Source organism: Pituophis catenifer, unplaced genomic scaffold (assembly GCF_029215685.1).
Source record: "Pituophis catenifer annectens isolate HBS135680 unplaced genomic scaffold, rPitCat1.0.hap2 SCAF_2, whole genome shotgun sequence".
NCBI lineage: Eukaryota > Metazoa > Chordata > Lepidosauria > Squamata > Colubridae > Pituophis > Pituophis catenifer.
The window spans coordinates 95880256-95906175 of NW_027256882.1; the positions used below are offsets into that span (position 1 = coordinate 95880256).

Sequence of the window (25920 nt, forward strand, 5' to 3'; positions counted from 1 at the left end):
CAGGAAGTGCTGGGGTTATACCAATGGCTTTTAAAGTGAGTTTGTTTAGTGTTTAAGTCATATTTAGACAAGTACATCTATATTTCAAACACCTGGGTGCCTGCAACAGGGGCATGAGCCAACGCTTAAACCAGTGGTGGAATTCAATTTTTTTTACCACTGGTTCTGTGGGCATGGCTTGGTGGGCATGGTGTGGCTTGGTGGACATGGCTTGGTGGACATGGGCATGGCAGGGGAAGGATACTGCAAAATCTCCATTCCCACCCCACTCTGGGGCCAGCCAGAGGTGGTTTTTGCCAGTTCTCCAAACTGCTCAAGAACGCTGCCGGTTCTCCAGAACCTATCAGAACCTGCTGAATAGCACCCCTGGCTTAAACTCATTTTATGCACTTACACACTTCATGCATCATCTGAAAAATAAACCATTGTGTAATCTTAGCATTCCCAGTTAGTAATGGGGATTGAAGACTAAGAGATCAAAGAAGAGATGATTTTCAGACGGTGTACATCTCATCTGCCCCTCTAGCAAACCTAGTGTTTGTCCAGGATGATCTCATAGCCTGTGAAAATGTTTATCTTTTGAAATTCATGCAACAGCAGCTCCATCAAATTTGGGCAATCTGTCTACATTCTGTCAGCACAAACATCCAAGCAAGGTCAGCCAAAAGAGCTGTTTTGAATGTGAACACTTTTTCAACACAGTGTGAAATCTCATCTGATAGGTAATATATCTGATAGGGGAAGCTGGCCAGTTGATGTTATACTGTCTAAATGCACCTTTTATTGCCAAGATCAATTAGGATGCACAGAGGGACCACTGTAGAAATCTCATGTGAAAGTATTAATACTATTTTCTGAGACTTCACTGTCCTAGAAGACTAAATAGAAATAACACTTTCTATGCATAGCTAAATGTCTATGGAGATTCTCAGTCATCTCAGTTATCCCATGCTTTTTTTCAAGAGGCAACTGAACTTTCTGGTTTTTCTTTGAAGACGATTCACTTCTCATCCAAGAAGCTTCTTCAGCTCTGAAAGTCCAGTTGCCTCTTGAAAAAAGCACCTTTGGAATACTTTTTATGATTTAATATATCCATTTTTTTAATGTGAGTCTTGAGCTACCAAACTTTAAAGTAGTTGGCGCTCTTTGAGCTTCATTGTAGATATTTCATTACCCAACTAGGTAACTTCATCATCATGTGTCTCTGTTTATATACAGTAGCTTGCCATATCAGCATTGGTGGGGTGTGGTTTTCTTCTTTGTAGTTCCTTGATTGGGGTATTGTTTTCTGCTTCATTATTTTTGTGATATTAATCCCTACTTATTTGGTTGTTGGAGTTGAGGTGTTCTGGTCTTTTGGTTTTCTTCTTAGCTTTATTGCCTTTTTCTGAAAGGTGTGTAAATGTTGTTTATCTCTATATGTCTATTGATGGCTGAATGCCCAGTTTCCAGGAAATCCCTAGCTTTTTTTGGATTTAGCTTGATCTATGATGCTCAGCTTTCCATTTTAAACTATGGTTGAATCTTCATATGTCTTATGAGACTAAGGAGTTTTCATCATGTCTTCTGACTACTAGTTGGTGTTCATGAATGCACTCTGCTAGTCTTCTGTCTGTCCTACATAGTGGTTGTTACAGTCCTTATACTGTATGCTATAAATGACTCCTATACTTTCTTCTTGGGCAGCTGGCTCTTTTGGCTTATTTTGGAGATCTTTAGTTTGTGTACTATGGTGATGCCATGTGGTTGTAATGGTTGGTTGGTTGTTTCTGAGATGTTATTCATGTAAGTGTTGCCATAATTTGTGCTGGTTATGGTTGTGCTGTAGTTGACTGAGTAGTCAGACTCTTTTTGATAAAGCCACCAAGGTTTGAATGTCAAGTTATTCATAAAGACCAGAAAAGGACGCCCAGGATACAAGTAAAATTGGACTTCCCTGAGCCATTTTGAAGTTTTTGAGGAAACCACAAAAGGTCATTATTCATTGTGAATTTTCCTTACCCACTACAAGTCTTGCATGGAGCCAGTCAGGAAAGAGTTTTCAGCTCAAACATTGTTCTTAACATGTCTGTTTCTTTAAGAAGGAGCTGTGAGTGTAGGAGGATCCCCAGATTGTGCAATGGATCTGCTTGAGGTCGTACAACCCCAACAGAAGTAAAGATGGAAGAATCTTCTCTCCATAGGATCTAAATACCCCAGCCACACAGTCTTGCTTGGGTTGAATATTAATTAAATCTATATAATCATTCAAAGTTCAGATTTCCAAGAAATTATTGTCTCGGCTTTTGGAAAAATCATAGCAAAGGATAGAACAATGTAGCAAGTTTAATAACTCTACATAGATGTTTGGTGATAGTGATTGAAAGCCCCCTTTTCTTCTTTTTCCTTGTTCCCATCTGGGTTTGTTATCCCTGCCATCTGGATTCTTTTTTATTATTTTAATGTTTTTTTTTTCAAAACAATTTGTAAACCTCACAGAATTTCCGGGAGTTGGGGGAGCATATAATAAATTACAACAACAATATATTCTAAAATAGTTTTCCCTGTAGCTGTTAGATCTAACAACTCCCAAGATTTCCAAATAGTATGGCTAAAGTTGAGCAAGAAACATTCTAATTCAGCAAACCAAAGAGAGCAATAATCTTTAACAGATGAATGGATGGATACTGAAATGGCATATCCTGCTCATCAAATTATTTTGACTATGTGAGCATTTTGAGGGTTGGCTGGTGGACATTGCAGCATACAGCATCCTAGAGAAAAGGCTAGGTCATACAAATTCAGCCAGCATCTTACTGATCCAACATGACTACAAACTGAATTCAGTCCAGTTTTTTTTTTAAAGCACACTGATATAAACTCTATGCAATGTAGACCTCTCACTATGATCTAACATCTTAGGCTTTCTTCTGCAACATACACCACCCCTGCAGAGCAGATCACACATCTACCTTTGTCCATGACATGTCAAACAGCCATACAGCCTTCCTGTGTTTTATCTGTTTGTTCCTTGATAACAAGCCCCTTGCAGTGCACAGTCAAAGGAGTAAAATTCACATGAACTTCCTTGAATAAATATTAACACCAAGAATTAGGTTTTCGGAGTACTGAATCTTGACAACTAACATGGGAACCCTCAGCTCTTATTTATTGGCGAGCTCATTAAGACAGGGTCTCTTTGAAGCTTTCTTAATGTCTTTTTTCCCAGGTTGTTTACAAAAAGTTCTGAGAATTTCTTACTTTGATAAGTCTGCAGTGACTTCTCCCACCTGCTGATTGTTTGTTATAGAGACTTGTTCTTTTTCAGCCTCGTCTCTCATACTTGAAGTTGGGAAAAAGAGGGTATTCATTCCGCAAGCGGGTGAGGTTAAGGTAGAAAAGTAGACCAATGGATGTCCCCACCCCCCACCCCTTTGTTGCTTGAATATATTCTTTTTCTAGAAGGATCCTTGAGAACAAGTGGTAAGACATAGATCGGCTTGTTTTTATGGCCTGATTTTAGAATGCACACTTCTCAGCACTAGGAGGAACAAATAAATGAAGTATGCCAAACACATAATTTCAAAGTGCTATTAACCATTGCATTTACTCCTCCAGTCTAATTGCAAACGTGCATGTTTCATTAGATGTAAAGATCAGCCCGTCTCAGTGTCTTGTGGCAAGTAATGAAAGATAAATACAAAATGTGTTGCTAAAATTAAGGTGAAACCTAATGAAATAGTTCGGTAAAATGGAAGTAAAATTCCAAAACCTCTCTCTCTCTCTCTCTCTCTCTCTCTCTCTCTCTCTCTCTCTCTCTCTCTCTCTCTCTCTCTCTCTCTCTCTCTCTCTCTCTCTCTCTCTCTCCACCTCTCCCTCTCTGTCTCCCTCTCTGCCTACCTACATACCTACCTCCCCCTCCTCTTCCTTCCTCCCTCCCTCCCTCTCTCTCTCTCTCTCTCCAAATAAACAGCTACAAATTCTTAGTGTTTTGCAAACCCACTGCAGAAACCACAAGAAAGTTAATAAGTTCTGTATAACTGAATCTGGAAACTTATCTACTAGATTCATATATACAACAGAATCTTTGATAGGTAGCACCACAGACATAGGCAGGGACAATAATTTATAGTGTTCAAGCATGGGGTTGAATTTAGAGTTACTCTCCTTTAATTTCACCAATCAACTGTGGATAAAAGGGAGCACAGATTGTGCTTCCCTGTGGCCTGAAAAAAGCATATTGCTTCAATGAAAAAGCAATGTATCCACAAAAAGGGTATAATTCAAGTGAATCTATGCAAGTCTATTTTCATGGATTCACATTTATAACAATAATTGCAACCAAAACAGATATGGTAACTGCTCCATAGTAGCATGCCATTTTCTGAGACCACCCAGAACATGCTTGTACAATTCCACTTATACCCAATAGCCCCACAGCATCTTACTGCTTTTTATTTTTATTTTATTTTGTTTTATTGGAACTTCTCTGTGAATGTCCTTGTTTTGCTGTCCATTTCTTACATATTCACCCCTAAGGCCTTTTTGTCCCTTTCCTTATCAGTCCAGACTGTGGGATCCTGGGAGGCAAGAAATATAGCAAAATTGCATTTCAATACTCTTTTGACTTAAAAATAATGGTTACGGACACATTTATAAAATGCAAAGAATCACAGAACCCAGGGATAACTGTTTTCAAAGCTGTGCCTTTCTCCAGTAAGTACTACTGAAAGATTCTCCTGGTACAATGTGGCTCAAGGAAAATCCTCAACTATTATTGAATTAGCACTTACCAACAGAGGGAGTGGTTTTAATGAGAGAAATTTCGATAATTTTTCCTCCATGAAAGAGATGAAACCTTTTATAGATGAGGGGCAGGGACTAACAGATAAGTTCAAGGCCAATCAATAGTTCTGTGGGAGTTTAAATTCATGTTTTCCAAGTTCAGATTGATCGACATTGTCTTATCTTTGAAAATCCATAGTTATGGAACAAAGGCATGTGGGTGTCTTATAAAGAAAATGTATCAGATCCTATGAGAAAAATCTATTGGAAAAAATGCCAAATAAACTAGAGAAAAAAATTTCTATATATATGCACATACACCCCAAAGAAATTAAACTTTAATATTTAATGAAATATATACATTTCCCCTTTGCTGAAAGCAGCTGAATTGTAATTTCATCCAAGATAATTTAATTTCAGATTTATTTCAAGGAACTCCTCATGGGGGCAGTTTACTGACTTCATCTGTCACAAATAAATCAGTATCCAATTCATATGAAAGTCACAGAAGAAGCTTTGCAGAGCTTAGAGTTATACGCCTCTGAGCATATTATTCAAACGAATGGGTCAATAAGTCACTGCAGCAGTTTAATGGTTTATAGTCAAATGAAAATAAAATCATGATTCCACTGAGTTAGTTTCTTTCTTCTTCCTTCTTTCTTTCTTTCTGAAATTAAAAATGTCTTCTCAATCATCCAAGTCATGGTTTCCCAAAGGAGCTTTTCAAAAGGCAATTGGAATGTCTTGATTTTTTTTTTTTTTTTGAAGGTGTTTCGCTTCCTTAACCGTCATCTGGTTTTAGCACTCTGACAGTCCGTTGTTCTTCAGCATGCTAACTTCTAAGGAATATTACTGCTACTGCTAAGGAATATAAATCTTTCCATTTATTTATTTATTTATTCATTCATTCATTCATTCATTCATTCATTCATTCATTTATTTATTTATTTATTTATTTATTTATTTATTTATTTATTGGTTCGATTTATATGCCGCCCTTTTCCGGAGACTCAGGGCGGCTTACAATGCGTTAAGCAATAGCCTTCATACTTTTGTATATACCTGCTTAGTAGGGCTTTCGGGCCCCTACTAAGTGGTGTTTTTTTTATACAAAGTCAGCTTATTGCCCCCACAAACCAGGTCCTCATTTTACCTACCTCGAAAGGATGGAAGGCTGAGTCAACCTTGAGCCTGGTGAGATTTGAACTTGCAGTAATTGGAGGCAGCTGGTGTTACTTAACAGTGCTTTAGTCTGCTGCACCACCAAGGCTCTTTATTCCCCACTATTCAGCCAGAACTGAAGAAGCTTCTTGGATGAGAAGCAAAACATCTCCCGCCACCAAAAAAAAAAGGCAAGAAAGTCCAGTTCCCTTTTGAAAAGCAACTTTGGGACTGCAATTTTAAAAAAATTAAAGCAAGGAAGAGGACATACATCATTAGATGTTTACTTTGGGTTGCTTTGTTCAAAAACCAGTAATCATTATGAACTTTTAAAGATCATAGGGTATGGACTCTGGTTCACAGCATCCTCTCTAGAATTAGTTGTTCTCTCTCAAATGACCTAAGCAAGGAAGCCTTACCACTTGTGTAAGGCAACTCTCATTCACACAAAAACTACCTACAATAAGACTTAAATAGTGTACTATTCTACACATTTCTTCAATGTAGTTCTAGAATGCAGACAGAATTATTTAGGAAATGAGAAGATGAAAAGAGAGAGATGGATGGATGGATGGATGGATGGATACCCAACTTCACTAGCTTCCTCCAAGAGGATGCAAAATATGTTTCTCCAGTGCTAGGGTTTCTGATGTTGCACAGGACACAATCTGAAAGTCTTTGGGGAAATTTTGAAGAAAAATAAGAGGTGGAGGGAAGAAGAATTATGCTGTTGCTTCTTCCTCTTTTTGTCTTGCCAATATAAGCTCTGAATAAGAAATATCATTTTGATCAGAAAGCAGATTGCAAATAAAATACTAAATATTAAAATGAAATATTCAATTATCACAGAACCATGCAATTTTGTTCGTTTAATTAATAAAGTGACATGTTAAAAATATTCTTATGACACACCGTGACAGCAGACTGATATTTCAGTTTCCAGAGTTCTTTTAAAAATGTCATGTCTATGACCCAAAGATGGAAGACCACCATAGAAAAGTTCTAAGTCTGGTACCCCATGATCTCTTATTTTGCCATCGCAAACTCTCCTTTTTAACCGAGTTAGCTTAAGTGGTGCTGTTTGTACTCTGGCATTTTTTTCTCCCTACTCCTCTTGCCAGAAAAAAAGGAACCAAGGGACTACAAAAAAAACTGGTCCCCCAAACTATTTCTATTCTTCTATACAGCATTCCTCTTATAAATGCAAATAAAATTATGGATATAATCTGTGTATCCCCTGTGCTATATGTTTCTATCTGGCTATATGAGAACTATTATAAGTTGCTGTGTTGTACATAAAGAGATGAAGGAAGGAAGACACACAGTTTGGAGTCCTTGGTGCTCCCTGAGCTTGGTTGTTTACTTGCAGACATTTCATTACCCAGCTAGATAACACCATCGTGTTATTTAGTTTAGTAATTAAATATCTGCAAGCAAACAACCAAGCTCAAAGAGCACCAAGCACTCTACAGTTCAACCCTGAGCTACAGAAATTCTTTTCTACTGGAAACATAGTTTACATTGCATAGAAACTACACATTAGAGAAAGCGGGAGAAACATTCTTCCATCTCATTAGCCTTCATATTCTCTTTCCTTTCTCTTTTCTGTCTCTCCCAAATCTTGTTCTATTCAGTCCTTATCTTACTATCAGTTCCAGTTCCAGTCTGCAAATCTACACACACACACACACACACACACACACACACACTTTGCCTTCCATTGTTACTTTTCCTTTTTTCATCCCTACCTCCTTTTCTACTCTCTTTTCTCTGCCTCTTCCTTGACCTTTTTCTTCACCTTTTATCTCTGACTCTCCAAAGCTTATTTCTTCCACAACTTTCCCCTCCCACAATTCTAAAGTACTTTTTTTAACCTTACCTCTTTTTTTTTCAAAATGTTTTTTTATTTTTTAAACAAAAACAACATAAAAACATCATCCTTCCAAACAATCACAGACATTGTTTCGATCAGTTAAGATCATTTCGTGCTCTCAAAGAATTTTCAAAGTCACATTATATGACAAATGTTCTTTCCTCTAGCAAAAAACAGATATTTAAACATTTACCACTTAAATTAAATATAATGGAGGTACACGTAGTTCTCAACTTATAACCATTTGTTTAGTAACTATTCAAAGTTAATATTTAGCAGTATATAAATATGTTCTCATATGCAAGAAAACAATTTATAACTTTGCTTTAGTTTGTCTGATTCCCATTTTAGTTATTTTTTTTAAATGGGAAAAAAAAATGAAAATCTGGTGGGGAAGAGATGTTATTTGGGCATATCAGCACACCTAAACACCAGGGTACCCTTTATTGATGCAGTGGATTTTTTTTATTCCAATTTATTAATCCAATGAAAATAAAGTTGATGATCATGTACTTTCAGCCGCAGCTGCATTTGATCAAAGATATAGTTGCATATATGACTGAGCTTTTCTGACTACCCAAACTGTGTCACTTCAGTTACCAGTTTAAACTGTCATGGCTTCTTGTTTCATCCAAAGAGTCTTAGTAATTGTTCAATGATTAAATCTGCTTTGAGAGTACCATCTCATCTGATAGCAACTACAATTCCAAGAATCAATGATGATGGGATGAAATGTTAAAGCAGTCTGGAAGGGTGATGTATGTGTATGGATCATAGAGTTCCAGTTCTTCACAGTTTCTAGTCAGCTGCAACGGGAACATAACAGGAAGGATTGCAAGGTTGGAGTCACATACTACTTCTTTCCCTTATTTGACATGACAGCATACAAAAATTTTGTATGAAGTAAAATTTTGAGTAGTTCGAAGAACCAGCAAATGCCGCCTCTGGCTGGCCCCAAAGTGGAGAGGGAATGGAGATTTTGCTATATCCTTCCCCCAGGAGGGGGGAGAGGAATGGGGATTTTGCAGTATCCTTCCCCTGCCACGCACACCAAGCCATGGCCTCCAAGCCACACCTCGCCCACCACGCTACACCCACAGAACCGCTAGTAAAAAAAAATTTGGATTTCACAACTGGGCTGTCCTTGTAAAGCATCTGGAAGCTGCAGGTGGTGCAAAATGCAGCAGTAGAGGCAGTTTTGGGTGCCACTAGAAGTACGCATGAAACATCTCTACTGCACAAGCTGCATTGGGTACAATATTGGTTATGACCAATTTCACCACTGTTCTAAAGTAGGAAGCATGAAGTTCAACTGGCAATTCAAAATCAGTTGAATAGAATTTATATCAGTATTGAGGAAAAAAACAGAAAGGCTCCCTTTATTATAACTGATGCAGCTCTTTGTGTCCAGAGACAATCACTTCCAAACAGCCATACTTGGTAAAAACACTGAAGCATGGTGAAGTTTATTTACTGTGTAAGTCTTGCCAAACAAAACCAATGAGACATATTAGTTCTTGTTCAAACCTGCAGGATCTCAGACCCTTTTAAAGAAAATCATTAGCTATGTTAAATCACAAAGATTTCTAGCCTGTAGCTGGAATGAACACTATACTATTGTCAAAGTTTTGTTGAACGATGTGGCATTAGTTCATTAGTGTAGCTTAATTGGACAAGAAAGTGAGGTGGGGGATATGCATGACAATAAAACAGACTAGTCAAACTTTCATTAGAAGAGAAAGAGAAAAGAGAAAGGAAAAACAGAATGCTGTATGTAATAATTATATCAAACTCATATGGTCTGAAATTATGCTAAGTGCATATGATTTCACTTTTTACCCATGTAGTCTTGGACTAAGACTTGGGTCTTAGAGCAGCCCAAATTTATTGGATTCAAGTGTAATGCTGTAGAGAGTTGTCTTTGTCTGACTGTGTGCATCTGTTGCTACTGGGGAGTCTAAATCAATAATGGCATCAAAGTCACACTGAGTAGAATCAATGCTATGCTCAAATTGCCTAAGCAACTTACCAGAGAAGGCCGTTATGTCTTCTAATTTAACATCCCATGATCCAGATGTCGTCTTTCATAAGCCTTCAGAGAAAAGATCTAGCCCGATGGACTGCTGGTGGATGGAGCAGTGGTCAATTTACCACTCTCCAGACCACAAAATAAGCATGTTACTATGCTTTAATATATCTTATTTATTTACTGTGCAAGATACTTCTCATTTCTTGAATCAAGAAAGGTGCCAAATAGATCCTTCAGGACTGGAAAGGAGCAAATATCGCCTAGGCATACTAAAACAAGGAATCGATGGGATAGCCAGTTATGTGAAGCAGAAATTAGTGAATCAAAGTTTATGGATTGTATTTTAGTATAGTAGACCATGTGTAATTGACATATCTGAATATATATCTGAAGAAATCAGTAATAAAGGTCAATAGATGTTTGTTCATTACCCATATTTTTCAGAGTATAAGACACACCTTTTTCTCCCTAAAAGTGGGTGCATCTTATAGACCGAATATGGGCGTTTTTGGCCTCCCGAACCCTCTGCGCATCATGTTTTTGCCCTCCCCAGCCCCCAGAAGCACTCTGCAGTGCTCCACATGGCCCATTTTTTGTTAAAATGGGCCATGTGGAGCACTGCAGAATGCTTCTGGGGACCAGAGAGGGCGAAAACACGACGCACGGAGGCCAACAATTATTTTTTCCTCCTGTAAATTTAGGTGCATCTTATAGTCCAAAAAATACGGTAGTTGACATGGGTCTGGCAATATCATTGTAAAGACAAACTCTCTAGAGAGTCCAAAATGGAATTGGGGTTTTTTCCCCTTTAATACAGTATATACATTTATTTCACCAGGATCTCTTGCTCAGATTGAGATACTAGAATCCAATTTATATTACCTAGCTTCTATACCACAATTTCTTCTTATATAGCTACTATTTTACAGTTTTAGTCTTCTCATTCAAATAAACGACTGTCCAATTCTCCTCTCTTTCTCATTTCTCTGTAGTCATGGAGAGTCTTTCCTTTAAAACAGATTTGTCTTCCATCTGCTGGATAAATGGAAGCTTTGCAATCCATGCCCAATTGAATCTCTCCCCTGTCTTAATTAAATTACTGGTTTCACCAAATTAGTGCAGATTCTTTTATAATGATTTTTTGTTAGTTCTGGAAATCTCCTCTGTATCAAGATAATGTTTCTGTCTGCCTGCTTTATCATTCTGTTGCCTAACAGTGTTGTTGTGTTGTCCTTTCTTGAATATGGTTTTACAATAACTAGTTTTCACACAGTTTCTTTATTTGATTGACTTGAGGATTGCTGTAGAATTAACATCCTTTACTCTCTGCTTGATTTTAAATACACCTTTGCATCTATTAAATTTTTCTAAATATATTGTTACAAAATATAAGTTTGAATCCTCTCTTATTTCTAGAGCATTCACCACAGTTTCAAAACATTACTGAGAGTCTAACATTAGTTCAATTAAAACTGCCTTGGGTAGAATCAGCCCTTGGACCTCTAGCTGGCATGATATTTCCAGTCTAGCCTCTAGCATCGATAAGCTCTCTCCTTCTTTGCCTTTTATTACAGAAAACCACAGAAAAGTGCACTTTAACCAAATGATAGATTTTTTCTCATGTCATTTGCCTCATCTCCTCTGCATTTCTATTATTTCTTAAAACTTTTGAAATACTGTAGTTTACTGCAAAACAGATCATTCAATAATAATAACCTTCTTCTTCTCCTTCTTGTTCTCCTCCTCCTCCTCTTCCTCCTCCTCCTCCTCCTCCTCCTCCTCCTCTTCTTCTTCTGCTTCTTCTTCTTCATCATCATCATCATCATCATCATCATCATCATCATCATCATCATCTTTATCTTCATCATCTTCTCTTTCCTGGCCTTCTATTAATGGTGCTACTGCTCCCTATTCTTTTTTATTTATTTATTACATTTATATGCTGCCCATCTTGCTATTCAAATAATCCTATAGGATTCTTTTCTATGCACCTGGCCTGCAGGTGTGAACTGACCCTTTGATTCTATCAAGGAATCCTCAAGGAATCTAGACCATTAGCTGGAACTGTTTCCTGGCAAGCCCTTTGAAGCCAGACAGATCTGTGCTCACCCTTTTCCCCTTCATGTTCAGTCAGCCATATCCTGGTCCTGAATATAGATTGATACATTATCCTTTCTGAATGTTGCAGTCTGCCACTGCTATTTGCAAAGATTTATTTATATTTGGGCTAGGTTTGCTGGCTTGTTTAATTCTGTCATCTTTCCAAGGTAGAGAGCCAAGAAATAACAGATACTAAAACAAAAAGGAAATCAAGCGAATCGCGACGCGGCACTTTTCTGATCATTTCAGTTACTAGACATTCAAGCCTCTGACTCAAATTGTCATTTCCTCTTGGGACCTCTTCAGCTGCTTCCCAGCTTGGATGCCCTTTGTTAGTCTTTTATTGGAAAGGACATGTGGGGTTTTCTGAATCCTTTTGTCCACTGGGTCTTTGTGATCTGAAGTCAAGGAGCTGAAAGGATTTAAATAACGTTACTCTGGAGAAATGGGCCCCAATTTACCCACTGAGCCTTCCCGTTCCCAACGAAAGGTTAGTCTGAAAAAGAAACAAAGATCAGTGAATAGGAAGGAAGACGTGAATCAGTAGAATGTGCTTCCTATATCCTGTTGGATCAAATTAAATCCTAATCAGATCAAGAATGGCAGTGATGGCAAAGTAAGAAAAATAACTCTGTGTCATATAAAGCTTTCTGTGCATAACTACTTCTACATAAGGATCTCCCTTAGTCTTTAAATGGCATGCTAGAGGCATGTCTCCAAAAACTAGGTGGGAACAATGCAATTAAGCAAGTGGGGCCAAGGGGGAAATTAAGTTTAAATGCTAGAAGAAAATTCCTGACAGTAAGAGCTGTCAACCAGTAGAATAGGCTATCTCATTATATGTCATGTTACATTGGAGGTCTTCAAATAGAGGTCCAAGTCTCCAAAATGCCTTAGTAGATTTTCCACTGGATTAGGGGACCGCTAAGGTCCCCTGTCCGACTCTAAAACTCTATGAATCTATGAACCAGAGTTAATATTTTTTTTCTACACAATTAATATATTGCTTCTTTTTAAAATTTTAATTTTCACTTTAAAATCACATCTGCCTTCCTCACAATCTAACCTTTCTTTTATAGTGTAGCAACTTCCAACTGCATAAATTAAGTGTATAATGAAAAATATGGTTACAATGTGGTTCCTATGTCAAATCACCATACAACTAGGTTTGGGTGCACGGATGATAAGTATGTATGTAGCCTTTATGTATAAACAGCCACTGGTAATGCCAAAATGGGAAGCAGAGGCATTAGGAAAAGTCTTCACAAACTACAAAACTGATCTCGTATAAGGCAATAGAAGAATGTTATCAAATGAAAAGATTTATTACCATTGTAACTTATACTAGGGCAATGGATTCAGTAAGAGACAACTGTACTTGTCAACTGTACTTTAATTCAACTGTAATAGTCTACTGTTCTTTGATGGATTGATACCCAACAGATGCTATCAGCCTTTATTTATTTTACAGGTCCAGCAGTGAATGTGAGCTGCAATATTTTCATCAACAGCTTTGGATCTATTGCAGAAACAACAATGGTAAGTAGAATGAAGCATGTCATCTCTGCAAACTTCCAAGTCAACACTGACATTTAACTTATTATACCCTTAAAATATGTCACTGATTCCCTATTCCCATCTTTTATTTATTTTTTTCCTTTGATCAGCAATGAATCCCAAGCTGACTGTATTTTTACTGAGAGGATGAGGCCAACATTGTTTTATTTTTATTTTTATTTTTTTATTTTATTTTATTTCTATACCGCCCTTCTCCCGCAGGACTCAGGGCAGCGCACAGCCAAAATAAAACATTGTATACAAAATTTAAAAAACAATTTAAAAACAATTAAATAATTTTGGCCCAAATAGTTTAAAACAACCCAAATTAAAACCGAATCAATTAAAACTGAGAGGACGGGATCAAGCCAGCCCAGCTAAATGGAATAAGTGTGTTTTTAGGGCCTGACGAAAAGTCCGGAGGTCTGATATCGTGCGTAACTCAGGGGGTAGGTCGTTCCAGAGGGCTGGTGCCACCACAGAAAAGGCTCTCCCCCTGGGGGTCGCCAGCCGGCACTGTCTGGCCGACGGCACCCTGAGGAGGCCCTCTCTGTGCGAGCGAACCAGCCGGTGGGAGGCTATTGGTGGCAGAAGGCGGTCTCGCAAATACCCCAGCCCTAAGCCATGGAGCGCTTTAAAGGTGATCATCAACACCTTGAAGCGCACCTGGAAGACCACAGGAAGCCAGTGCAGCTCGCGCAGGAGAGGTGACACATGGGAGCGCCCCGTCGCTCCCATAATCCCCCGCGCGGCCGCATTCTGGACCAACTGCAGCCTCCGGGTGCACCCCAAGGGGAGCCCCATGTAGAGAGCATTGCAGTAGTCCAGGCGGGAAGTGACGAGTGCTTGAGTGACCGTGCGTAGGGAGTCCCGATCCAGAAAGGGACACAACTGGCGAATCAGGCAAACCTGATAGAAAGCCCCCCTGGCCACGGCCGTCATATGCTCTTCTAAAGAGAGCCATGCATCCAGGAGGATGCCTAAGTTGCGAGTCCTCTCCGTGGAGGCCAATGATTCACCCCCAATAGCCAGCGATGGCACCAGCTGGCTATATCGGGACGCCGGAAGCCACAGCCACTCGGTCTTGGAAGGGTTGAGTCGGAGCCTGTTTCTCCCCATCCAGGCCCGCACGGCCTCCAGGCACTGGGACATCACTTCAAGGACATTGTTGGGGTGACCTGGGGTGGAGATGTACAGCTGAGTGTCGTCAGCGTACTGATGGAACTCCACCCCAAAGCCACGGATGATCTCACCCAGTGGCTTCACATAAATGTTGAACAGAAGGGGCGAGAGGACCTACCCTTGTGGCACCCCACAAGCAAGGTGCCTCGGGGTTGACCGCTGCCCCCCTGTCAACACAGATTGCGACCGGTCAGAGAGGTAGGAGGAGAACCACCGCAAAACGATGCCCCCCACCCCCAGCCCCCTCGACCGGTGCAACATGATACCATGGTCGATGGTATCAAAAGCCACTGAGAGATCTAACAGGACCAGGATAGAGGAGCAACCCCTATCCCGAGCCCTCCAGAGATCATCCACCAACGCGACCAATGCCGTTTCCATGCTGTGCCCAGGCCGGAAGCCGGACTGGAGCGGTCCAGATAGACAGCTTCATCCAGGTACTGGGGAAACTGCCGCGCCACCACACTCTCAATAACCTTCGCAACGAAGCGAAGGTTGGAGACTGGACGATAGTTAGCCAAAACAGCTGGATCCAGAGAGGGCTTCTTGAGGAGGGGCCTCACCACCACTTCTTTCAAAGTGGCCGGCAAGACACCCTCACCCAGAGAGGCGTTAACAATCCTCTGGAGCCAGCCTCGTGTAATCTCCCGGGAAGCCAGCACCAACCAGGAGGGACACGGGTCCAATAAACATGTGGTCACGTTCAGCCGTCCCAGGATCCTGTCCACGTCCTCGGGAGCCACAGGATCAAACTCCTCCCAGATAACATTCTCAAGACCTGCCCCAGGCCTTCCCGAATCTGAGCGATCTTGTCATGCAGATACTGCACAAAGTCCTCAGCTCGGCCCTGCAAGGGATCATCCCGCGCTTCCAGATGGAGGAGGGAGCGGGTCACCCTAAACAGGGCGGCTGGGCGATTATCTGATGATGCGATAAGAGTGGCAAAATAGCTAGATTTTGCCGCGTTTATTGCCACTAGGTAGGTCTTAATATGAGACCTCACCAGTGTTCGGTCGGTTTCGGAGCGGCTGATCCTCCAACTACTCTCCAGGCGTCTTTTCCGGCGCTTCATCTCCCTCAGCTCCTCGGAGAACCAAGGAGCTAGGTGAGTTCAGTGCCAGGTCAGAGGCCGCAAAGGCACGACGTGGTCCAAAGCCCCGGCGGCCGCACTGTCCCAGGTGGCCACTAGGTCTTCAGCCGAGTCATGAGCCAGTTAACTGAAAGTAGTTAACTGAAAGTAGAGGGAATCAACTTCTCCATTCAGCTGCAGATTAAATTGATTTCTGGGTTGTTTCAGAATCTATGTTAGTTCACAGATTAGCATTAGAAAACCACTGATTTATAGTCATGTCCTATAATCTGGTTCTCACACCAGGCAAAAATGGAAAACTCCAACTTTAAAAAATGCTACAGATTCAGTGTCTTCAGGGTGCGTTCAAGTTAATACAAACACAGCTAATCCATGTCCTTTACACTATATACTACAGTAGAGGTAGTTTCTGATTTACGACGACAACTGAGCCCAATATTTGTTAAGTGAATTTTGCCCCGTTTTATGACCTTTCTTGCCACAGTGAATTAAGTGAATTGCTGCAGGTGTTACATTAGTAACACGGTTGAAAAGTGAATCTGGCTTCCTCATTGATTTTGCTCGTCAGAATGTTGTAAAAGTGATCATATGACCCTTGGACACTGCAATCATCATAAATATGAGTCAGTTGACAAGCATCCAAATTTTGATCATGGGACCATGGAGATACTGCAATGGTCATGTGAAAAACGGCCATATGTCACTTTTTTCAATGCCGTTATAACGTTGAACGGTCACTAAATGAACTGTTGTAACTCAAGGACTACCTGTATATCAAGTATATACTGATTATAACATTCTGTGCCATTATTTCAGCTTGGCACAGGGACACGATTGCAATGGTTCATATGGTTAATATATTAGCATTGTGCATCAATTTGAGTGTGGCACATAAAATTCCATGGACCCATTATTTAAAATATAAAAGGAAGGCAGAAACCCAAAGCATTTACATCATCAGATCACAAAGCTGATATTATTATCATCTTTAGAAGGAATTTCCCCCCATACACACACACACACACACTCTTTAAGATTTGTTTTAACTGAAACACGGATTTTTCTAATGGAATTATTCATTTTAGCGGTGGAACTAAGGAGCCACGGTGAACTATTTTACTATTCTGAAAGACTTATTTTGAAGTGGAAAATTGCATTAGCAGGTCATTTTTGTAGAAAAACAAAGAGCCGGCTTTCTGAGCAGATATAGGCAACAGAGTTTGATGGCTCTACTTTAGTTTTGGGATCACTGTATGAATACTTATCCTCTTGGGTTGAAATTTACACAGTTATTATAATTTCCTTTTTTTTATTTGGAAAGATTATTAAAATGCCAGTGTTGGGAATTTTAGCTCGCACATAAGACATTAAAGTTGACATTTAAAGATGCTTCAGACCATCTCTTTGCAGCACACAAAGTAGTAGGTATTATTACATTACCATGTAAAGGTCCAATGAGTTCACCATTACAAAAGGGGATAATAAATGCTGGATAGAACACAAAGACTATAAATACAGGAGAGATTATCAGGAGATACAAGAAAGAAAATTCTGGCAAGCAGATCAATATTCCTCAAACATTAGGGAGGATAAGAGGGCAAATTACACAGAAAATGCATAGAATTTTTGAGGATGAGGATTCCAATAGTACAATTCACAAAATAAGTAACAAAGAAAGGAGTCAGACTCTATGCATCTATCCATATATCTATCTAGTTTTTAAAGGAGGGAGATGTATATGGAATGGTTCTGAGCGGCAAAGGTATCTTAACGATCTTAATCTAGTACTATATCAACAAACATTTCTCATTCTTTGTATCAAATGGATTACTGCAATGCATTCTACATGGGGCTGTCCCAGGGGTAACATCCAGCAGGTTCTGACAGGTTCTGAAGAACCGGTAGGGGAAATTTTGAGTAGTTTGGAGAACCGGCAAATACCACCTCTGGCTGGCCCCAGAGTGGGGTGGGAATGGAGATTTTGTAGTATCCTTCCCCTGCCACGCCCACCAAGCCACGCTTGAAATCCAAAGTGGTGAAATCCAAAAAAAAAAACCCACTGGGCTGTCCTTGTAAAGCATCTGAAAGCTGCAGGTGGTGCAAAACGCAGCAGTAGAGGCAGTGTTGGGTGCCACTAGGAATACGCATGAAACATATCTACTGCGCAAGCTATATTGGGTACAATATTGGTTATGATCTTGAAAGCTCTTCACAGCATGGACCCTGGTTACCTGAGGAACCATATCATCCCAGTTAGCAATAGCAATAGCACTTAGACTTATATATACCACTTCACAGCGCTTTACAGCCCTCTCTTAAATGGTTTACAGAGTCAGCACATTGCCCCCAACAATCTGAGTCCTCATTTTATCAACCTCGGAAGAATGGAAGGCTGACTCAACCTTGAGCCTGGTGAGATTCGAACTGCCAAATTGCAGTCAGTGGGCAGTCAGCAGTAGCCTGTGATAGTGCATTCTAATCACTGCACCACCTTGGCTCTTACAAGTTACATCAACTTGTCCCACCTGGTCAGGCAGGAGGGGCTTGTTGCCGACTCCATCAGTGAAAAAAATGTTGACAGATAGAGACTAGGAAGACAGTCTTCTCTGCTGTTGCCCCTGTCCTGTAGAACATCTCCTTTTCCACACACACACACACACACACACCGTCTGAGATGAAGTTGGCCCCCCATTCTGTTGACTTTCCTGAAGAGTGTTAAGGTCTGGTTCTGTCAACTAGTATGGGGATCCGAGAATAGGATGCAACTCTGTGGGTGGCTAGTGGCTTGAAGGTGCTCTCTCTGTCTTTTTAATTATTTTTAATTATTTATTTTTGTATAGACTTTTATGCGGATTTTATTATTTTTTACTTGTAAACCACCCAGAGTCACTTCAACAGTGAGATGGGTGGTATATAAATAATAAACAAAATGTTCTTAGGGACAAATATGTAGATATTTGGTGCTAGTCAATTGCTAGATGCATTGCTCTAACTACCTAAATGGTGATTGTTACTTATTGCAGTGCAGTGAATCTCAACTACTAAATTGTGCTGTGGAAGATGCAGCTAAGTGCTATCCCTTGTAGTTTGCCATCCCACCCACTCCTGTTATTATCTATTCATCCAACAAATATCACAGTATTTAGATTGGGTAATTTCTGATAATTTGGGTTCTAACTATGAGTTTAAGAATCATGGGAATTCTTATCACTACTACTACTACCACCCAATGTGTGGCACCAAAGTGTGGGGAAAAAACCCATTACATTTTATTAAGGATAGTTTTCTTGTGTTTTGGCTAATCAGTTTAGATATTTGTCACTAGTAAAAGTCAATTCACCACCACCTAGAAGGGGTTTGAGTGGAAGCTGAAGGCAACTACAAGGGAGGGCAACTCTTATCTTTATTAATAATTGCAGTGGAAGGAAAGACAACTGAAATCCATCCTGTGTGATCATTGAGTGCCCGGCTGCCAGCGATGCAAGCTGTTACCATAAGTGAGACCAAGTAGCTTCATTGCTCAATGGTGCACAGATAATGAATGCCCAATTTGTCCTATACCATGAAAGCTGTACAAGAAGACACTTAGTGTCAGTTCCTATCAAGGAGAACTCTGCATGTAAAACTACTGATTGAGAGCCAACACTACAGACAGAATGCAATCAAACCATTATAAAAGTCATTTGAACTACTGGTCTAGCATTCAGCATCATACACATTTCAGAAATCTTACAAGCACAGACAGTAAGATGATTGTCCTATTGTTCCAAGCAGTTGATGCATACTACTGTACAATCATGCAAACAATAATATTGATAGCCAGGTCCATCATGAATTTGGTCAGTCTCCTTTTAAAACCATCATCATCTAATGGAAGTGAATCCTCCAGTTTAATTAAATGTTATTTAGAGGAGCATTCTGTAATGTGGTGAGCAGGAACACAAAAGAGCAGCCTTTTTTGATGGAATACCTAAGTTATGGGAAGGAATCCAATAGCACTTTTTCTGGCTAATAAAACCATAAACTTTGTAAAGCATAAGCATTGTAACAAAAGGCTTTTAATGAGCTTTCAATTTGATAAAATGTGTTAGTCAGAAATGATGCTACTAGACAACTTCTGTTTTTTTGGCTACCGTACATAAACATGGCTCTTTTCCTAGAATGCCTAAAGAGGGGATCTCTAAAGTCAAGATGGCATGTTTACCTGCTGATGATTGGTACAGCAAGTAGCAATAAGGCAAGCATGGTAGAACTTGAATAGTATGCGAATAAGAGGTTATGGGGGATCTCAAGGCTCTAGGGTAGCTTGGGGAGTTATAACAAAGAAAATCCCCGAGGAAGGCAATGTGAAACATGCAATCACTAGGCACTGAGTACAATTTTCTCACAGTCACTCGGTCATTTCCCATTTGAATTGCTTCAATGTGCTCCACGTGGGACTGCCCTTGAAGATCACCCAGAAACTTCAACTGGTGTAGAATGCATAGTAAAGAGGGCCCTTAGGATTGCCCATCTGTTGCGCAAGCTGCAATGGCATCTGGTTTCTTTCCAGGTGCCATTCAAAGTGCTGGTTGTCACCTTTAAGACCTACATGGTACAGGACCAGGTTATCTGTGGTACCACCTTTCCCTAAGGACATCTACCTGTCCTACCAAATCAGATAGGGTTGGCATGCTCCTAGTCCCTTTTCCAAAATATTGCCATTTATGGGAACTAGAAAGTGTGCTTTTTCCATAGTAGCCTTTGTTCTATGGAACGTCCTTCCATCCGAAGTTTGGCAGGCCACTGCCTTCCCAGCCTTCCATAAAGCTTTGAAGATCTGGTTTTTCCCTCAAGGGCTAGGATAAAATGAGATGACTGCACATCAGAAGTTTGACTTGGCACCAGGTTTTGTTTTTAGCGTGTATAGTTTTTATAGTTTTAGTATGACTTTTATGCTGTTTTAACTTTTGATTAGGAGCTGGCCAGAGCTGGTTATAAGCTGGTTATAAGATAGCTATATAAATGTTTTAAATAAACAAATAAATAAACTCAATAAATGGCTGTTTTTTACCTTACCAAAATGTTCTAAACTTTGGGACAAACATTGGGCTCCTGCTATGTATCTATTATATAAAGTTTAGAAGCAGAAAGCCAGATGAAAACGTTATGAATGCAGTATATACAACATGTAAAGAGATGAGTCACATAGAATTAGTAATATCCAGTCTGAAATAATGAAAAGACCTTTAACCAATTCAAAGTAAGGAGATAGAAAGCAACTTTTAAAGACCATGCATTGACATTTGGTATCCTCATTCAGCAGTGCCCTTATGTGATCTGTAGATATTACGGATGACTTTGTGATCTATGGATATATTATGGATGACTTCTCTTTAAATAGATTAAAGTCATCCATATTATAACTCTTTAGGGAGCCAAGAACAAATGCTGCTGCTCAAAAGGGTAATAGAGAGAACTCAAGAAAGTAGAGTCTGGATGTAAATTCATTGAAAAATCATAGTTAGCCATCCTATAATTTCACAATCCAATACAAAGTATTTTTTGTAAACAGGAGATATTAAAAATGTCATATTCCAATTTAGGATCAGAAGCTTTCCCTTGATTTGGTCTCCCTTGAAGGCTTATTGATATTTTCTTTGCAATGCCTGGTAAATTATTGTTGCTTTCTATTTCTACTGCAGCTGCAAATACATAGGTTGAATTAAAGAGAGGCACGTCCCATCAAATAGCCAAAGTCAACAGAACTCTTGAAAGATAAGCAGCAGCCTTACAAAACCCTGCCACCTTATAGAATCCCAAGCATCAGGTTTTTTGTAGCCTATTTTGACTATTTTTTAAAAAAGCCTATGCTTGTGAGAGAGCATAAATTATTGTAGTATCCCTTTTGAAAATGTAAAATACAAAGAGACAGCTGGTGTGTAAGAAGGAAGTGATTTGGAAAATATTTCTCTGTCACCCATGCACTAATTTTTGCACTCGAAGGCATGACAATGTTCATCACAGGCATACAGTAAATCTTGTTTGTGTATGCCCTTGTTGTTAAAAGCATACAAAAGAGATGGGAATACCTGCTTTAGCTGTGTCCATCCATTCTTGACTTTTTCCCACTGCAGTTCAGGTCTAAACTGAAACTGACAGTTTTCAACTAAATTGCTAAGACATTGAGCCTCTGGGTACTGCCAGATTATGATTTTGGACCAGTTTAGATTTGGCATTGAAACTGGCTGATCCAATCATTTCAAGAGCTGAGTTGTCTGTTTTCCTGGCTCTTCGTTAGTTTATTTGAAACAGGATCAAATTTAGTCTTTTCTTCTGCGATGTTTGAGTGTATGGGTGGTCTAGCAACCTACCGGTAGGAATTCTTTTCTTTTCTGGCTCCAGTGAGCTATTTCATTTTCAGCCAATTATTTGAAAAATATCCATGCATTCTAACAATCTGCAGGCCAACTGAACAGGAGAGCAGAGAGAACTCTAGTCCATTTCACTTCCATTCTCTACTGTCTACCTGCAGTAGAGGGCTGCATCCATCAGGGCTGCATATTAAAATGGAATTCCTGCCTTGTTTAGATTTCATCACCCAAGAAAATCTGCATATTTGCCCCTGAACATGCTATTAGGGGTACATAAGACTTAAACCTTCATATCTATCTCTCTATATTTCTGTCTTTCTGTCTGTCTGATCTATGTCCACCTTATAAATTTCATTTGAGCTTTCTCACAATAGCATATAGCCAGCCTTGGCTGATTCTGAACAAATCTGACTGAAGTAATATTTGGATGGAGAACAATCTAGAAATCCTAAAGCAGTAGATTAGATCGGAAAATAATAAAAAAAAAAAAACCAAAAGAAGAATATGGCAAAGTATTTCCATGTTGTTGCCAAGAAAACTGTATATTCCTAATTTGGCAGCAACTTTCCTTTATAGCTTTTCATACTATGTGTGACTGCTGTTAAAAGATCCTTTAAAAAGATGTAAGAACAACCCAATTTCACAGGTCCATGAAAAAAACCTGAATGTTTGTTATTGGCTATATCCCATTAAATTCCTTCTTCTGCATATAGTACCTTAACTTCTCACCTTAAAACAATATGGTCCCACTTCCATTTAGACTAAGTTCTCAAAGCCAGCAAGCCATTCTTGTGTTATTTCAGTATGCAACACAATAACACAAGCCATTCTACCTTCATATCAAATTCTGATATAAGCATGTCCAGGGACATTTTTTTTTCAATCAGGATCATAACATAATCATCAAAAGTTTATTTGTCAAGCATATGTAAGATAACAGGTAACAGTATAAACATAATTTGAATACATGAAAAGAATAAGTAAAAATTAAATAAGGATGTTACCTCCATTTGATCTACAGTCCATTCCTGAAGAAGCCTAAGTTGTCCTTAACTATTTTAGTCAGAAAGAAGCTGTTTCTTCCCTATCCCAACACAACTTTTTCCTTGAATACAAGGTGATGCACTCCACCAATAGCAGAGAATATCTGTAACTCATGGTTGAACCGTGGGGTTCTTTATGGTCTCTGAGCTTGTTTGTTTGCTTGAGATGTTTCATTACTCAACTAGATAACGTCATCAGTGCAAGAGGATTGTAGCAGAGGTGGGTTTCAGCAGGTTCTGACCAGTTCTGGAGAACCGGTAGCAGAAATTTTGAGTAGTTCAGAGAACCGGTAGTAAAAGTTCTGACTGGCCCCGCCCCCATCTATTCTCTGCCTCCCAAGTCCCAGCTAGAAAGGGAGATTTTTGCAGTAACCTTCCCCTGGATTGGGGAAGGAATGGAGATTTTACAGTTTCCTTCCCCTACCACGCCCACCAAGCCACACCCACAGAACCGGTAGTAAAAAAAATTGAAACCTACCACTGGATTGTAGGCTCCTCCAGAACCAGTGCCTTAGTTGCCCTGAGATAAAAATTCTTTGGACACTCCACAACAAATTTAAACAAATGGCTAAACTGACCAGTCTAGTTACCTGTCCAAACTCACCTCCCTCAGGCCATCCCACATTAAGAAAAGTAATTGGTGAATCTTTTCCTATCAGCTGTTAATGTTTGATAAGAAATGAGGAGAACAAAGCTAGGGGAATCCACTAGTTCTTCTCTTTAATATGTCATGAGCACTATAAATAAGGGCAGCAACATTTATCAGCATAGTGCTTGAGAATTCATAGGGATTATTAGTGGGAACAGCAAATTTTGTATTGGGAGTTTTCTGCTGGCTCAAAGACCAGCAGACTACCAATGGTTGGTAGCATTTTTATTTGGCTAGAAGGAACAGCCCCATGTCCATCACTATGTCCTGGCATCATCTTTATAATATACATTTATTTTGTGTCTCATGTGAAATCAGCACAAGAACAAAACTGACTTGCCAGATCTTAGCAATTATAATTAAATAAGCAAAATAGTATTTTGCTTTCAGGCCATTAGATCAATTACATTGATTTTCACTGACTGCAGCCATCACCGATTTTCACAAACAAAAAAAGTGAGGGTGGCAGATCCATTTATTTGATTTGTTCAGCTGGCTGCTGTTGGCAGAGATTCAGGATGCTTTTACCTTTTCCAGGTTTTCCCATATCTTTCTATCCTGACATCTAACCTCTGCAGCTGATTAGTTGTATTTAAGGTTGATCACATTATTAGCTGCCTTCAGCAACTGAACCATTATCTGAGAGACATCATACTTTTAGGAAGAAGAAATGGCTAATTAATTGGAATATGGAAACATAAGTTTGTACTCCTTGTAAGTAGCAATAGCAATAGCACTTAGACTTATATACTGTTTCACAGTGCTTTTACAGCCTTCTCTAAGCGGTTTACAGAGTCTTCATATTGCAAGGACAATCTGGGTCCTCATTTTACCCACCTTGGAAGGATGGAAGGCTAAGTCAACTTTGAGTCTGGTGAGATTCAATCTGCCAAACTGCTGGCAGCCGTCAAATCAGCAGACTTAGTCTGCACTACTGTATTCTTTTTTTTTTTTATTGCAAAAGTTTTACAATTACATTTTCACCCCTTTTTCCCCCCCCACCTCCCCCCCCAAACTTCCCAACCTCCCTAACCCTCCCTAACCCTCCCCTCCCCCCAGACTTCCCAACCTCCCTAACCCTCCCTAACCCTCCCCTCCCCCCAGACTTCCCCATAATATACTCATAATCATGAAGAACCCTAATATAACACTTATATATAAACTTAAGCCCCTCCCTCCCCTGTATAATTTTTCTCTTTATCTCATTACTTTAAAAAATTTCTAGTACATTATTTTCAAGTAAAAGCTATTTGATACTTTCTAGTTTGATATTTGTTCTGAACATATTCTATCCACCTTTTCCATTCCCACTCATAAGTCTCTTGTGAACAGTCTTTTAAATATGCTGAAATCTTCGCCATCTCTGCAAAACTGGCCATCTTCAAAGTCCATTCCTCAATAGTGGGCAAAGCTTCATTCTTCCAGTATTTACCTATCAACAATCTTGCTGCTGTTATCATATACAATATCAATTTTGTTTCACCCAATGTAAAACCCCTAACTATACCCAGTAAAAACAGTTGTGGAGAAAATTGAATTTTTTTCTTCAAAACATTCTGCATGACCCACCAAATTTTTATCCAAAAAGCCTTAACTTTCCTACAGGTCCACCAAACATGATAATACGTAGCATCCAAACATTCACATCTCCAACATTTTGGCTGAACATTAGGGTACATACATGACAACTTTTTGGGATCTAAATGCCATCTATAAAACATTTTGTAGAAATTTTCCCTCAGGTTCTGCGACTGTGTAAATTTAACATTCTGAACCCAAATTTTTTCCCATGTTTCCAGCATCACTGGTTCTTCAAAATTCTGTGCCCACTTAATCATACAGTCTTTAACTAGTTCAGTTTCTGAATCTCTTTCTAGCAAAACATTATAAAGCCTTTTGATATGCATTGGACCTTTCTCTCTTATATGTCTAACCAATTCTTCCTCATGCAACATAATACCAGTTTTTTGGTCCTCTTTCCATCTCAGTTGTAATTGATTATATTGTAGCCAAGTTAAATTAATCCCTTCATCCAACAGTGTCTGCAATGTCTTCAGCTGCCATCTGCCCGCATCTGTAAAAAGAACCTCTTTATATAAAAACCCCCCGAGTGACATTA

General features: G+C 39.4%; 1 protein-coding gene across 1 annotated transcript in view; it reads left to right on the forward strand.

Moving 5' to 3' along the window:
* GLRA1 (glycine receptor alpha 1) overlaps nt 1–25920 on the forward strand; it is an 81751-nt gene that overhangs the window by 30158 nt on the left and 25673 nt on the right. Inside the window, exon 3 of the mRNA XM_070933860.1 lies at nt 13399–13466. Coding sequence (XP_070789961.1) covers nt 13399–13466 — 68 coding nt within the window. The remainder of the gene's footprint in view (nt 1–13398; nt 13467–25920) is intronic.